This window comes from Sturnira hondurensis, unplaced genomic scaffold (assembly GCF_014824575.4).
Source record: "Sturnira hondurensis isolate 20B ecotype Veracruz unplaced genomic scaffold, ASM1482457v3 Scaffold0021354, whole genome shotgun sequence".
Lineage (NCBI taxonomy): Eukaryota > Metazoa > Chordata > Mammalia > Chiroptera > Phyllostomidae > Sturnira > Sturnira hondurensis.
In genome coordinates, this window is record NW_028093985.1 from 5,754,824 (window position 1) to 5,770,624 (window position 15,801).

The following is a 15,801-nucleotide window of genomic DNA, read 5'->3' on the forward strand; positions in this document are numbered from 1 at the left end:
TCCTTTTTATTTCTGAATGGTATTTGATGGTGTGAATGTACCACAGTTTGTTTAATCAGAATCAAAGGACTCTGGAGTTTCCAGTTTGGGTTATTATGAATAAAACCACTATAAAGATTTGTGAACAGGTTTTTGTGTGAACATAAATTTTCATTTCTCTGTGATAAATACTCAAGATCGTGATTATTCATTCATGTGGAAGTTGCATGCTTAGTGTTTTTTAAGAAACTGATAGACTGTTTTCCAGAATGGCTGTATCATTTTACATTCCCACCAACATATGAGTGATTCAGCCTCCACATCCTCACCAGTGTTTGGTGTTGTCACTTTTTATTTTAGCCATTCTGATAGGTGTATAGTGATTTCTAACTCAGGTTTTTAATTTGTATTTCCCTAATGACTCATGATGTTGAACATCTTTTCATTTGCTTATTTGAGATCTTTGTATTTTCTTGTTGAAATAATCTCTTCATGTCTTTTGCTCATTTTCCAATTGATTTTTTTTCTTTCTTTTTTTCTTTTCATTGTTGAGCTTCAAAAGTTCTTTATATATTCTGGATGCTAACCTTTGTTGGATATATGGTTGAAAATATCTTTTTTATAATTAAGCAGAACTTAAAATGAACTTTAAAAAAGTAATAATGAATGCCTCGGCCTAAAAAATGTAAAATCTGATGGTACACATTTAGGGCTAGAGTTTGATGTCTGGGTTTGAATTCAGACTATGCCATTTATTAGCTCCATGACTTTGGGCAGATACTGAATATCTCTGTGACTCAGTTTCTCACCTGTAAAGTAGGGGTTAAAACAGCACTTTCTTACAGGATTGTTGTGAGAATTAAATGAGTTAACATGTATAAAGAACATGAACGTTGCTTAGCTCATAAGAGCCAAATATGTGTTAGTTGTTACATTACTTTTTAAAAAGTGTGCATTGATTTATTTGCCTAATTATACTTTCCTTTTAATTACTTCTTAGTGGTTGGATTTCATCCCTTACTGGTCTCAACCGAAGCATTCCTGTTGGAATCATGATGATATTCATAGCAGCTCTTTTCACAGCATCAGCAGTCATCTCACTAGTTATGTTTAAAAAGGTGAGTGAAATTTCACATCTGCAGATCTTTATAGTGAAATTTTGCTTTCACTATACTGTGGCCTCAAGCCATTTTTGTTCTTCTTGTGCAGGTTGGTTCCCTGAGGATTGCTTTGTATAATTAAAAGTTATGCATAGATATATTTTAGAAAACAAGGTCACATACCACATTTTTAACTTTCTTTAAAAAGGAAATATTTTAAACTCTTGTCAACTGAAGTTTTTTTCAATTGAAGAGTTAAACTTATTTTTAAAATTTAAAGACACTAAATTATTTATCTAAGTATAAAGTGAGCTGTTGAACATCATCATGTACGGTAGGAGAGAAATCAATGTTCTTATTTCTTCATATAAAGTTTAATTGTGAGATACATATACATATATACTTGATATTCTACATGTGTTAAAACATGATATAGTAACCCTGGGAAATAACGTCTATGTTTTTTTAATATGTTTTATTGATTATGCCAGTACAGTTGTCCCATTTCCCCCCCTTCATTCCCCTCCACCCTGCACACCCACTCCCCCATCCCCCTTTTCAGTTCATGTCCATGTGTCCCAAGTTCTTTAGCTTCTACATTTCCCACACTATTCTCGTCCTTCCCATTTATTTTCTACCTACCGTCTGTGCTACTTAGTCTCTGTACCTTCTTCCCCCTTCTCGTCCCACTCCTCTGTTGCTAACCCTCCATGTGATCTCCGTGTCTAAGGTTCTGCTCCTGATCTAGCTGTCCTTTTAGTTTGCTTTTGTTTCAGGTGTGGTTGTTAATAACTGAGTTGCTGTCCTTTCACTGTTCATATTTTTTATCTTCTTTTTCTTACATAGTCCTTTTAACATTTCATATAATGGCTTGGTGATGATGAACTCCTTGAACTTAACCTTATATGACAAGCACTTTATCTGCCCTTCCATTCTAAATGAAAGCTTAGCTGGATAGAGCAATCTTGGATGTAGGTCTTTGGATTTCATGACTTGGAATACTGCTTTCCAGCCCCTTCTTGCCTGTAAGGTCTCTTTTGAGAAATCAGCTGACAGTCTGATGGGTACTCCTTTGTAGGTGACTGTCCCCTTATCTCTTGCTGCTTCTAGGATTCTCTCCTTCATTTTAATCTTGGCTAATGGAATTATGATGTGCCTTAGTGTGTTCCTCCTTGGGTCCACCTTCTTTGAGACTCTCTGAGCTTCCTGGATTTCCTGGAAGTCTATTGCCTTTGCCAGATTGGGGAAGTTCTCCTTCATTATTTGTTCAAATAAGTTTTCCACTTGTTGCTCTTCCTCTTCCCCTTCTGGTACCCCTATAATTCGGATGTTGGAACATTTAAAGATGTCCTGGAGGTTCCTAAGCCTCTCCTCATTTTTTTGAATTCTTGTTTCTTTATTGTTTTCTGTTTGGTCGTTTGTTTCTTCCTTCTGGTCCACTCCATTGATTTTAGTCCCAGTTTCCTTCCCATCACTGTTGTTTCCCTGTGCTTTTTGCTTCATTTCACTTAGTGAAGCCTTCATTTTTTCATCTAATTTGTGACTAAAATAAACCAGTTCTGTGAGCATCCTGTGAGCATCACCATTATTTTGAACTGTGCATCTGATAGGTTGGCTATCTCTTGGTCACTTAGAAGTATTGGCTCTGGGGCTTTGAGCTGTTCTTCTTGAGACATAGTTTTGGTCTTGTTGTGCTTGTTATGTATGAGGTACGGAGTCTTAGGTGTTCACCAGGGCAGGGCAACCAGGTTGCTGGGTTGTGATGCTGTATGTGGGGGCGGGGTCAGAGAGGGGCAATGGTGGGGTTTTTTCCTGCTCTCTCTTGGATTTTGGTCCCCTCTGCTGCTTCCCACAAGCAAATTGTGCCCTTCTGGTGCTGGTTCCAAGATGTGTGTGCTTGTACACCCTCCAGGACTCTATGGATCTCTCCAATGAACTCTGTGAGCCTGGAAACCTCTCCTGGCACCTCAACCCCTGAAAGTTTTTCTAGTTAGTGCTTTTTGGCTTTATTTCCCAGCACTGGGGCCCTGGTTTGCACTGTGTGTCTCACTGCTTGCTCCTTTGCCTGGCTTATCTACGTGCGAATGTGTGACCGGGGTCAGCCAGCTGCCTTGCACCCTCACTGGGTGGGCCCGTTGCCACCCCACGCCTGGGATCTGCCAGCTGCTGCCTGTGTGCCTGGGTCGGTCTGGCCAATTTTTCCTGCAAGACCCCTCTTCGCCAGCCCCTCTGATTCCGCCCCTCTTACCAGTCTGGGTGAATGGTTCGTTGTTGTTGGACTTCAGTACAGTTTAATTTTCTCTGTTTTGGTTGCATTCTGGTTTTTAAATATTTCTTGTTCATAAACTTGGTTGTGCGAGGAGGTACAGTGTTTCCACCTACGCCTCCATCTTGGCCGGAAATCTATGTTTGAAAATAATAAAAGACTTTTGGTGGATCTCACTGTAAAGAAAATAAGTTTATACAACTTTTGAAAAAATTTTTAATGCCCAGTAACTTCAGAATATGTCAAAAATGTGTAGAAATAATTGTACATTATATTTAAGAATATTGCACTCTTGAAATATTTTACTTATGCATTTACCTTTGTCCTTCTCAAAACTATGGTGGCTGGATAGTGTTTTTTTCTGTCCAAATTTTGTTACTCATTTCTCTCATAAAACCATTCATTTCTTTTTTAACTACACACACATACAATTGAAACTCAGCTTTCTAAAGTTACAAAATCCTAAAGTCTTTGTTCAGTCTTCCTCCTTGAATTCTGTTGTTTTCTATACTACAGGCAGCTCCTCTTCCTCAGTCTTCATAATTGTGTTCTAATTCTCTTGCCTCTGAGGATGTTTTTTCTCTATTATTTATTTCTTTGTCCAGTGCATTAGTAAGTCTTCTTAAATGCAATCACTTCTCCCTTTTGTGTTCTGCAATCTTTTTGTAAGAAATTTTAACCTCCCTAATTGTTTCACTCTTTTTTGTCTAGGTGACCTAGAATCTCAGTGTTGGAAGATATAAAGCTTTGCATAAATATTCAGTTGCATCATCTGTGACTCTTTGCATCACCGGTAGATTGGTATCATTGTCTCACAGCAATGCATCATAAACTCGTTATTTTCTTCTCAGAACTAGCTCTTCTTCCAGAGGTTCTGATTCATATTCAAGAAACATTTATTAAGACTACATATTGTATGGTTCTGTTTATATGAAATATTCAAAATAGGCAAACCTGTAGAAATAGAAAGTAAATTAGTGGTTGTCTGGCTGGGAGTGGGGTGGAGAGTGACTGCTGGTGGTTATGGAATTTCTTTTTGGGATGATGAAAATGTTCTGAAATTAAGTTGTGGAGAGGATGCAATCACAACACTATTGGTATGTTAAAAACCATTGAATTGTACACTTGAAAAAGCTAAATTGTGTAGTATATGGATTTTATCTCAGTGAAACTATTTTTCTAAGGAGCATTTATTAAATACCTACTGTAAATGATGTGGCGCTAAGTACTTTCTCAGATGATTCTGTTCAACATTTGGGTCAGCACCTTGACTATTTCAGTCAGTGCTTCCATTGCTTTCTTAGTGACTTTCCTTTTATACCTTTTTTAAAAAAACTATCTTTGTGCCTTTTCATTCCCAACGTCAGTGAATCCAGAATTTTTTTTGACTGGTCAGTCACACCCTGCCCCCACTTTCTTCCGTCCATTTGATATTGAAAAAAAAGTCCCAGACAATCCCAGTGCCATGAGGATTTTTGAAGTCGACGTGGGGAGGGGAGTGGGATTGAGGTGACTGTGGGAAGGAGGGCTAGTCCCTTTCACAGCTTCTGGATCGAGACTTCCTGCTCTTCTCAAACTGTACTACTCAGTTTCTTTAAATGCCTCGTGTGTTCCCAGTTCTTGTTCGTTCATGCTATGCTGCTTAACTTTCAGGGTGCTTCAGTGTTCAAGTAGTGTTCTTTCAAGAAGTCACTCAAATCTTCCTGCCTCTTCCACAGAGTCTTCCTCTTACTCCATGTCTTAGGGATTGTGTCGTCCTCTTTTCCTGGGGAACTTGCTATCTGGACTGTACACAGCGGGATCTGTGCATATGCCACCTTATGTCCCCTTATGGTGCACATTTTCTCACTACACAGCTTGTGAAGCTCTCCCAGGGTGAACGTGGCTTGTACCACTGGAATTAAGTGAGAAGAGCAATAGCTTTGGAGCCACTCAACACAGGTTGAAATTCTGGCCCCTTCGTATACAGCTGTGTGAGCGGAGGCATGCTCTGTAACCACTCCTATTCTAAGCTCCACAAACGCAGGGCCTAGACTGTGTGTTTTCAGGCTGTATTCCTCACATCTAGAACAGTGACTGTCAGTGATTGGCATGTGATAGATACTCAAATATAGGTTGAATGAAGAATGAGAATAACTGCAACTTTTATTGGTGTAATGATTAAACAGTGACTATAAATTGTATAGCACAGGGTCTCAATTGAAATTAACTTTCACCCTGGCTGGGTGGCTCAGTTTATTGGAGCGTCGTCCCATACACCAAAAGGTTGCAGGTTCGATTCCCAGTCAAAAAGCACTTACCTAGATTGTGGGTTTGATCCTTGGTCATGGCGCATGTGGGAGGCAACTAGTGGATGTTTCTCTTGCTCTTCCTTCCCTCCCTTTCTCCCTGTTCAAAATCAGTAAACATATCCTTAGGTGAGGATTAAAAAATAATTTTCTTCACTAGTCTTTTTGACCTCTTTATCATTTTATATTTAGGGTCTGGTTTGATGTGTACTTTTGTGTAGTAGGTGCCTATTCAATGAGAGAAACAAAATATAATGTAGATGTTTATTGAAAGGAATAGGCTTATATGGTTGTGGGACAGGCTAGGCTAGCCTGAAATCTGCAGGTAGGCATTCAGAAAGGATAGAAACTCTCAAATAGAAGATGAAGCTGCAGTCCCCAGGTGGGATTTCTTCTTCCTCAGACAAATCTCAGTTCTGTTCATAAGGCCTTTAACTAATTAGATTAGGCCTCCCCAGATCACTCAGGATATTCTGTTTCTCAGAATGAGCTGATTATACATGGTAATCACAAATGCAAAATACCTTCACTATAAGCTGATCATTGCAACATCTCTTTGTACAATTTCTTTATTATTCTGCTTATACCTTTGGGGGATGCTTTATAAAACTAGAAATGTAATAAGTTTAGAGTACAGCAGAGAGTTTTGTGGTATGTTGCAGGTTTTATTCATTTATTAAAACAACCACTGAAGAGTATGTGTTATGTGCCAGGGACTGTACTGTAAGCTCAAGGAGCTCACATTTTGGTATAGAAGAGAAACAAATGAATGGATACCACAATCTGGTGATTTAGTGGCTTTGATAAGGCCAAGTATAGGGAACACACAGGAGGGAAACCTAACCAAGTTTTGGAGATTTCTTTTGGTAGGGAGGTCTTTCTGTTTTGCCTTGGGTGAGGTATCATAATGAACAGGAGTTGTCTAAGTAAAGGGAGAAGGGAGAAGGGAGAAAATAAGTAGGTAGCAGGGATACCATTTTCTTGTCTAGTTGCAGGGAATAGCATGACATGCTCAGATAATTGAAAGTAGCTGAGAATGGATGGGAAATACACTTCCTAGTGTAGAGAGAAAAGCTTGGTTGGTGGTGGGGACAAGTAGAGAAGAGGCTGAACACACAAGTGTAGTTATATTCTGTAGAGTCTTGTGACTTAGGAAACATTGTTAAGAAGTCTGGATCTCCTCCAAAGAGTGATAGTGAGCCATAGAAGAGGAACAAAGAGGAGTGTGATTTAATTGATCTGTTTTGAGCTTTAGAAACAATTCAGGAATACATTTGGGATTTGTGGGGCACAGATGTAGTACTTGGAGAAATTAAGACTGGTAGACAAGTTAGGAAGCGGGCTAGTAATGATGGTGGCCTAAAACTAAGAAGGTGGCAGTGTAAGTAATTGTAGTAAGGAAAAATGAGCAGGTAGTGATGGACTCGACTTGGGCCTGGAAGCGGAGGATGAGGGGAAGACTCAAGGATGACACCCGGGTTTTTAGATGGTGGCTCATTGCGGAAGAGTACAGGAAGAAGAACAGATTTGAGCATCCAGATGTTCTTAACTTTAACTGTGGAGAGTTTAAAATTCTGGTGGGGGCGTTAAAGTAAAATCACTTTGTAGACTTAGACCTATAAGTTGGGAGCAAAGGAAAAAGCTTTAGCCTGGATTTCTAAACTTGGGAAGTATTGACTTCTTCATGTAAATGAAGCCTGGTAAGTGGCTATGCAGCGAGAAGAGAGCATAGGGTAGAATACCCCTACCATTCGAGACTCCACTGAGGGAAACATGGGGAGGAGATTTAACCAGTCTGGTGGTGGTGGGGAATGTGTGGCACAGATGATTAACAGAGTCAGAATGTGGAGGAAGTGTTTATTCTGCGGCTGCTGAGTAACTGACTGCTATGTGCCAGCACTCCGAAGTCTTTGACCTGCGGTGTTTCCCCGCAAGTAACACAATTCTCCAGGACCCAGTGCAGGAGAGGGAAAGTTCGAGAGCTGTGCTTGCTGTATGTCAGGCATTCAAAAGAAATATGACTACTTCTCAAATAAATGTATTGCTATGGAAATTGGGCAGCATACTCTATTTTGGTTGACCATTTTTTCTTTTACCTCATGGTTAAAGAAGTTCCTAGTTACCTCTTTTTTTAATATTTGTTTACTTTCTTTCATTCTATACAAGTTCTTTAAATTCTCTGGATCTCATATTCTTTATCTGTGAAATAAGAAATTTAGATGAGATTCCTTCATTGTATGAAGTACAATCAGTGGGGATACTATAAGCTAAAATGTAATTTGAGGCAGCTTTCATATTTGTAATGGTGTAGATTTCTCTTCCTTTGATAGAAATTTGATCCAGTAAAAACACCTGGTTTTTTTAAATTTCATTTTCCATGCTTAACTCAAAATGTCTGTTAAAAAAAAAATCCTTTGGAGTTATGTAGCCACCCGTTATAACCACTAGAGGTCAGGCTCTTCATAAACAGTTAATGCCCTCCAAAAGCTATCTGTGCACACAACATTTTTACTCTCGAATTGTTGTGTTTCATTAGGTTGTTCTGTGTTTCGCAGTGTGTTTCACACATCCCCAGTCGAATGTGTTCTGTGGTATATATCTATTTCAGTTACAGTGACTCCATCTTTGAGAACATGGTTGGCATTCTGATGTCTTGCGCGGTTGGAGCCGGCGATCAGTGCTGTGTAGAGTTCCCAGTATGAGCACTGTGGTAGCTTAACATTGTGTCCCCCATAGCGTCATCTTATAAATTGCACTTTTAAAAACTGAAATGCAAGTATATCTGTCTTTTGTACCTCTTCTATAAGTAAGGGTATAGTTTAGTCCTTACTTTTCTTAAATTTTTCCTTAGATTATATCTAATTGGTGGTGGTTTTTTAAGATCTTTCTATAGTAAACTATTAAAGTTGGATAATAGTTTTGGGCTAAGGCAGAGATATTATAAGTGGGTCAATTAACGATAAATGAGTGAATCACAGGAGACTATATATAAGGTGAATCCAAAATTTCCTCTTTTAATTGTTGTAAGAGCTGGAATTACTTGGTAATAGAAGAGATAAATAGATAATACACAACTCATATTCCTTTTGGGACTTAGTTTTGAATGATTATTTGTTTTTTTAACATTATATTTTATTGATTATGCTATTACAGTTGTTCCAGTTTTCCCCCTTTACCGCCTCCACCCTGCTCCCCCACCATGCCCATGGGTCATGCATATCTGTTCTTTGACTATACTATTCTCTGTGCTGTGCTTTACATCCCCATAACCATTCTGTAACTTGTACTTCTTAATCTCTTTTTTTTTTTGTCCATACCCCAGATACCTTCCCTCTGGCAACCATCAAAACACTCTCTGTATCTGTGATTCTCTTTCTGTTCTGCTTATTTATTTTGTGTTTTTAGATTCAATTGTTGATAGACGTGTTATGTTTTTCAATGAGACTTTAAAAATTGTTCATAGACTCTTGTGCCCACATGATAATATAATTATTAATAGAGTTTTTTTGACATTTTGAAAGTATTTTAGAAAAAGTTACTTCTTTAAAAAAACAATTTTCCCTAAGTGCATAAAAATTGTTTTATATACCAAAATATCTATTCTGCAAATACTCTTTTGTTTGAGGGTATAGAATTTGGCTATACTATCCAGAATAATGACAAGTATCATTTATTAGTTAGATTGGTTTTTTACGGTAAATTTTTGTGAGAGTAATCTATTATATGCAAAGAGATAATCTTCTTAGATTAAATGTGACTTTCACTTTCTTTGAAAACACTGTCATTGTCCCACCCCTTTGGGGGGCCTTATTTTGGCTCTAGGACAAAAGACTGGTCACTTTACTGTGCGGGTGTTCTGTAGGCACAGGTGGGCTCTCCTGCCGTCCTCCCTTGCCCCGCTGTCTGCAATGACTGCATTGTTCTACACTCCCCCCAGCAAGGGTTCCAGTTTCTGTATGTCTTTGCCAGCACTTATTTTCCATTTTTCTGATTATAGCCATTCTAGTTGGTGTGAAGTAGTTATGTTCACTTTTTAAAAATTTACCTCTGTGATCATTACCAAGTTAGTATTTTACTTTGTAACGCAGGTGTAGTCTGTTAGAGCGGTAATGCACTTCTTTGATAGCACTTTAATAATGAAGATAATTCTAGGCTGTTTTTAATTCCTAGCAGATAAACAGATAATTATTCGGTGGTTTCTACCACAGTATTATGTCTTTTAGAGGGCATGACAGTGAGTGAATATGAGCTCTTCCCCTGAGGAACTAAAAGCATGTGGGGAAAAGACATGTAGATAACCCCCCCAAAAGAAGTGGCATAATATGCGTGCCTAAAAGATGTACAGAGCGTAGGCGGTGCTCACTATAGGGAGAGCTGTAGCTGGTTCACACAGAAAGAGGGCAGCACTGTTCGAGACAGGCCTCCAGGGCTGAGTGGGGTTTCAACAGCATGGAACAGTGCGGTTTTCAAGAGGTTCCAGAGGGGCATCTGACCCACATCTGTGGATGAGAGGGTTTAGAGAGGATTTCTTGGAAATGGTTAATTGAAAAATTTGGGCTTAGGGATCCATACATTTTTTAAAAACTCAAAACAAGAATAAAAATACTCCAGAAACTCACTTGTTTGTATTTTCCCAGCTTTTAAAAAAGGTAAAATAATTTTAATATGGCAGGGATCTTACATTAATAATAGCGTGAATTCTTAAAATGGTGTTCTATAATCTTATAGGAAATATGTTTGGATTATTTTGATTAAATAAAGTACCATGGTTCTTTATTTTCCATACATATATTTTTTAGTCATATACCTGCCCGGTGTTACACTAAAATATTCTGAAGATACATTAAGGAAACAGGATAATTTTTATTTTTATTAGCGCAACACATTTACATAGTTATTTCATATCCTGAGGAGACTCTGAGACAGGGCAACAAATGCTGCTTTATGGAAGGTAAATTCGAGGTCCTGCGTGGTGACAGTGCTGGAGCAGGTGCACTGAACACTTAGGTGGTCGTTTCCCTCTGGGCGGCCCTCTGGGTCTGTGTGGACGCAGCCTGCTGAGAAGTGTGTGCTCTTACTGTCTTTGTTTTGCCTCTGTGGTCGCTGGGGCTATAGATTTCATTTATGTAATTAAACTAAGAAGCCCATAGATATATCACATCAGCTACTCAATACACATTTGAAAAAGGAAATAATAACAAGGCAAATTAGAATAAATATTTATTTATCACATGCCTATAAGCTTGGGGAAAGAGGGAAGAGAGAGGCAAGCGAACCCGTCATTACTGGACTGACTGGGTCTAGTAAGTAAAGAAGGTTTATTAGATTTCTGTTTTGCACTTCATTGTGTAGAATCTAGTCATATGTGAGATAGTTTCTTGGACACAGGATTAGTAATTTATCCCCATTTTTAATGTTTCATAAAAAATGTGGTTTTGAAAGTAAAAATATTACTTCTGTACTGAGGATAGTGCTGTGGTTACTAGAAGAAAAGACTTTTAGGGTTTACCACTATGTGTACTTGTCCGTCCTCTCTTTCTCCCTCACCTTTTCACACTGCGATCCTTGGTAATACGGATCCATGGTAAAGCGGTGCATGTGCTGCGCCGCTATATGGGAAGGATTCGCGACAATGTGGGTATTTTTATTTTTAACATGTTTTCGTCCCTTGACATCTATAGAAAGGTGCCTAGTTTTTCCCCTTCCTTTCCTAATTATTCCTTTTTGTTGTGGGTACTTCTTAAATATTGGTGTCTTTATTTTGTGTGTGTGTTTCAATTTTGCATACTAGTCTTTAATATTTTTCTTAAAAATTGAAAAGATAAATGCAGGGCATGTCAGTGTGTTGACTGCATTATATAGCCTGAAAGATCTTTGAAAAAGACTGTGTGGCTATAGAGAAAACAATGGTAAAGAAAATGCAAAGGAAGGAAAATTTTCATAAATTACACAAAATATCAGCGTGATAACTTGCTTTCCAGTGTTTCTCAGGAGATAGAATGCAAACCAGAATGCTATTTTATTTAGATTGGTTGTAAAACCAGACAAAAGAAATCTGACACTTCAGAATACATATTATAAAATCAAATATGAAAGAAATGAAAACTTGAAAATTAAATTTAAGTATCCAGATATATAGAGAGTCCCTGTGTTTTGACATGTGTAACAGTTTTTATGTTAGTGAAGTTGGTTATTTTTTCTAAGCTGCTTCACTACTATGTAGACTGACTACACTTTTTTGTGTCCTGACATGTGTCTGTCCTAGAAAAGGTTCCACGTGCACTTCCAATGGTTCTGTAAGGGAAGAAGTTAGGAACGACAATTTGCAACAGTTGTAAACAGTACTCTGCTAGGCCCTAATATTATGTAGTAACCCACATCTTTGGAATTAAAAGTAGGTTTAAATGCTTAGTTTAAAGTAAATTTTAAAAGATGAGCAGTGGGATGTTGCCTGACCTGTAAAAATGCCAGTAAGCAAAGAAGTGACTGAGTATGTACTGCAGGTGTAATTCACTTCAGTGGGCTAAGACTTATGGACAAAGCCCTCATTCAGTTAGAATATTCACTCCAGAATTTTGGAGGCTGTATCTAGTTCGCTAAGATTAAAGCCTGGGGCATGTTACTGCCCAGTTACCTCAATATATGGCAGCTGGCAGAAGTGAGTATTTATATCAGAAATCTTAGCATTATCTCTGTATAATGTTAAATTTTACAAATTTATCCTCAGTCCTCTTACCCCTCCCATTTTTGTTCCTTCCAGGAACCCGGACACTCTCCTTTGGTGATCTTAGGAATCTTTTCAACATAATCATTTATCAAGAGAAAAGTTTTACTTTGAGTATTAAAATGCATACATGGTCCTGCCATATTTATTAAATGGCTCTTAAAGTATTTGATTCTTGGTTGAAAGTAGAAGTTATCCACATTGGTTGGAGGGGAGTTACTGTCTTCAAAAGTCATTTTATAAATTACTCTTCCTGAGAAGTTCTCTTTGAGATTTATCCAGGTTTTCAAGAAACTGTTCAAAAAATTTTATTTAAGGACCTAGGCTGGTCTTTTTATAATTTCTGATTCTGTGTTTGATATTGGATTCAGCTTTGTTCTCCTCTTTTTCCTCTTCATTAGTGGAACTGACGTCTAATTCATGGCAGATGGAGCTTATGGTTGGAGCAGTAAGCAGGTCAGACTGATCCACTTTCTGTGAACCAGCAGGCGCTGCAGTTCAGCCTGTTTTGGGGTGAGCACTAAGTGGGCTCCTCAGCAGATGATCCCTTTGCTCACATCCATGTGCAGCCATGGAAAGCAGTGCTGCAGTGTGATCTCCCGCTCAAGCCTGGGTCCACACTTGTCATTTTTTGTCATTCAGATATCTGGCTGAATTCTTCAGATGCTCCCAGCACTGAAGTGAATTGTGATGCTTTTGGAAGCTTTGTTGAGGGTCATTATGAATTGTTTCAGGAACAAGAATTACTGCAGCTTTATGTCCAAGAATATCTTTGATCAACATGGGGCATATTTTTGGAAGTACTTGCTGCAGCCCGCTGCAGCAGACGTGATCACGAGGTGAGGCGAGAGACTTAATTAAATGGAGAGGACCATAGCTCTGCTGGCATATGGCAACTTTATTCAAGCAACAGCTGTCTTAAATACAAACTGTTAATGCCTAAAGCAAGACTGCAGGGAACTAGAAACAATGTTGTTTTTCAAAGTTCGTGCACTCCCTTAAGCTACCAAGGGCAAGAAGTTCTCATAACCATCTGGGAACATGACACCTGCGCCAGAGCCTTGTTGTGTCCTTCAAGGCTGGGAACTAAAAGGTTAGGAAAGTGTCAAGGTACCCGCCGGCTCCAGGGACCAGAAACCAAGTTCATCCACCATTTTCACAGTGGAGAACTCTGTCCTTGGTCCCCTTAAAGCCTGGCGGACCCCCACAAGTACTAATTTATTATGTTTATAGATTTTCTGACAAAAGGGTGAATTTTTTCACTTAGGGAACTTTCGTTTTAATGTCTTGACTACCCTTTAAATAGGCATATAATAAATATTTGTTCTAGTTTGTGTTATTATTTTCTCAAATTTGTACTGACTGGCTGTTATATGTATTGATATGATTCACAGCTTATGCATCTTAATAACATGTTAGCTTCCACGTCTTTGTATGTTTTTCAGTGTTCTTCTTGTGATTGATTTCTATTTCATAACATTGTGATCAGAGAAGATGCTTGATATGATTTCAATCTTCTTAAATTTATTGAGACTTTTTTGTGTCCTAACATGTGTCTGTCCTAGAAAAGGTTCCACATGCACTTGAAAAGGATGTATATTCTGCTGCTTTGGGGTAAAATGCTCTGAAGATATCAAATAAGTCCATTTGATCTAGTGTGTCATTTAAGGCTACTGTCTCCTAGTTGATTTTATGTCTAGAAATCATAATTGAAGTCAAGAGGGTGTTAAAATCCTACCTACTGTGACTGTATTTCTATCGATCTCTCCCTTTATGTCTATCAAGATTTGCTTTACATATTTTGGGGCTCCCAGATTGTACCACGGACAATTTTCTGATTTATCATAGACCCAAGAGTGAACACCTCTTCTTCCAGAATATACCCAGAGGTGACACTTAAATTTATAGTCCTCCTTCAAAGCTCAGTTGATGATGCATATGGCCCTCGCTACAAGGGTCCAGCACTTAGAATATATTTCTACAGAACTACAACATCTTCTCAATATCATCGTAGTCTCTCGTGTCAATGTCAGACACCAGTTTTTCTTTTCTTGAGCCTTGAAAGCTCCCAGCTATACAATATTATGTTGATTGGATCTGGGGAATAGACCATGCATATATCAATCTTGCATGTATTCATTTTCTGTATCTCCTTTCCAGATCACTCCGGTTGTTGAAATACTGGTAGGGAATATAAATATCACCTTTCAATGTGAATGAAAATTACTGGTGTTGAAAGTAATTATCACTCTACCATAGTTAGTTGTACTGGGCATAGGGAAAAAGCCTCTGGTAATAAAGGTTAAGCAGCTCGGTAGCTCAGCAGGGTCAGATGCCTCCATGGAGCATTGTACTCAGATCTGGAAGGATCACCTCAAGAATTGGCAGGAACTGCACAAAAGCCTCTACTTTGTATTTTTCATGGAGAGTTCTGTTTCTGTCAGAGTTGTAGTTACCGTTTATGTGCCCGTGGTTTCCGAGTCCATGTCTCTAGCCTACTCCTCTCTCGAGCTCCAAACCAAGTCTTCACCTGCCTTCTGTGGCAGGCCTGGCGTAGGTACTTAATAGACATTTCTAGAACGTACAACTGTTCAGAATCCAACTCAGCATCTCTTTCCCTCCCTAAACTAGCCTGTCGTCTCTATTCTCTTTTTGAAACGGCAACACAGTGTCCTAACTTGTCTCGCGTTGGACAGACCCACTCATTCTGTTTTACATTTGGTATTTACTCCATAATTACCAGTTTCTATCCAGGTTTTGGGAAAGGACTGACTGATGCACTACCCCCATCCACCAAACCTACTTTGATTGCATTTTAGTCAGGCTTCTAATTTGGAACTAATCACAGTGCAGTGTAATTACAAGTTCACATTTTGTTTCTTCTCTGCCCCCCAAGTTTATATGCATATAATAAATATTTGATCTGAATTACTTTATTATTTTTTTCTCAAATTCGTATTGAGTAGCTGGTATTATATGTATTGGTATGATTCATAGTTTATGTGTATTAATAATTAGTTATTTAGCTTCCATGTCTTTGTATGTTTTTCAGTGTTCTTCTTGTGTTTGATTTCTAGTTTCGTAGCATTCTGGTCAGAAAAGATGCTTGATATCATTTCAGTCTTCTTAAATTTATTGAGACTTTTTTGTGTGCTACCATGTGGTCTGTCCTAGGAAATGTTCCACATGCACTTGAAAAGTATATATATTCTGCTGCTTTGGAGTGAAGTGCTCTGAGAATATCAATTAAATCCATTTGATCTAGTGTGCCATTTAAGGCAGGGGTGTCAAACTTATTTTCATTGGGGGCCACATCAGCCTCCCATTTGCCTTCAAAGGGCCGAATATAATTTTAGGACTGTATAAATGTAACTACTCCTGCCCTGGCTGGTGTAGCTCAGTGGATTGAGCACGGACCTGTGAAGCAAAGGATCACAGTTCGAT

The 15,801-nt window shown here is 38.5% G+C and overlaps 1 protein-coding gene and 1 pseudogene across 1 annotated transcript in view; one reads left to right on the forward strand and one right to left on the reverse strand.

Annotated features, from left to right (window-relative positions):
* Window positions 1–15,801, forward strand: part of SCAMP1 (secretory carrier membrane protein 1) — a 105,600-nt gene that overhangs the window by 82,625 nt on the left and 7,174 nt on the right. Inside the window, exon 8 of the mRNA XM_037032279.1 lies at window positions 980–1,097. Coding sequence (XP_036888174.1) covers window positions 980–1,097 — 118 coding nt within the window. The remainder of the gene's footprint in view (window positions 1–979; window positions 1,098–15,801) is intronic.
* On the reverse strand, window positions 12,595–14,699 carry LOC118977416 (DNA primase small subunit-like; annotated as a pseudogene).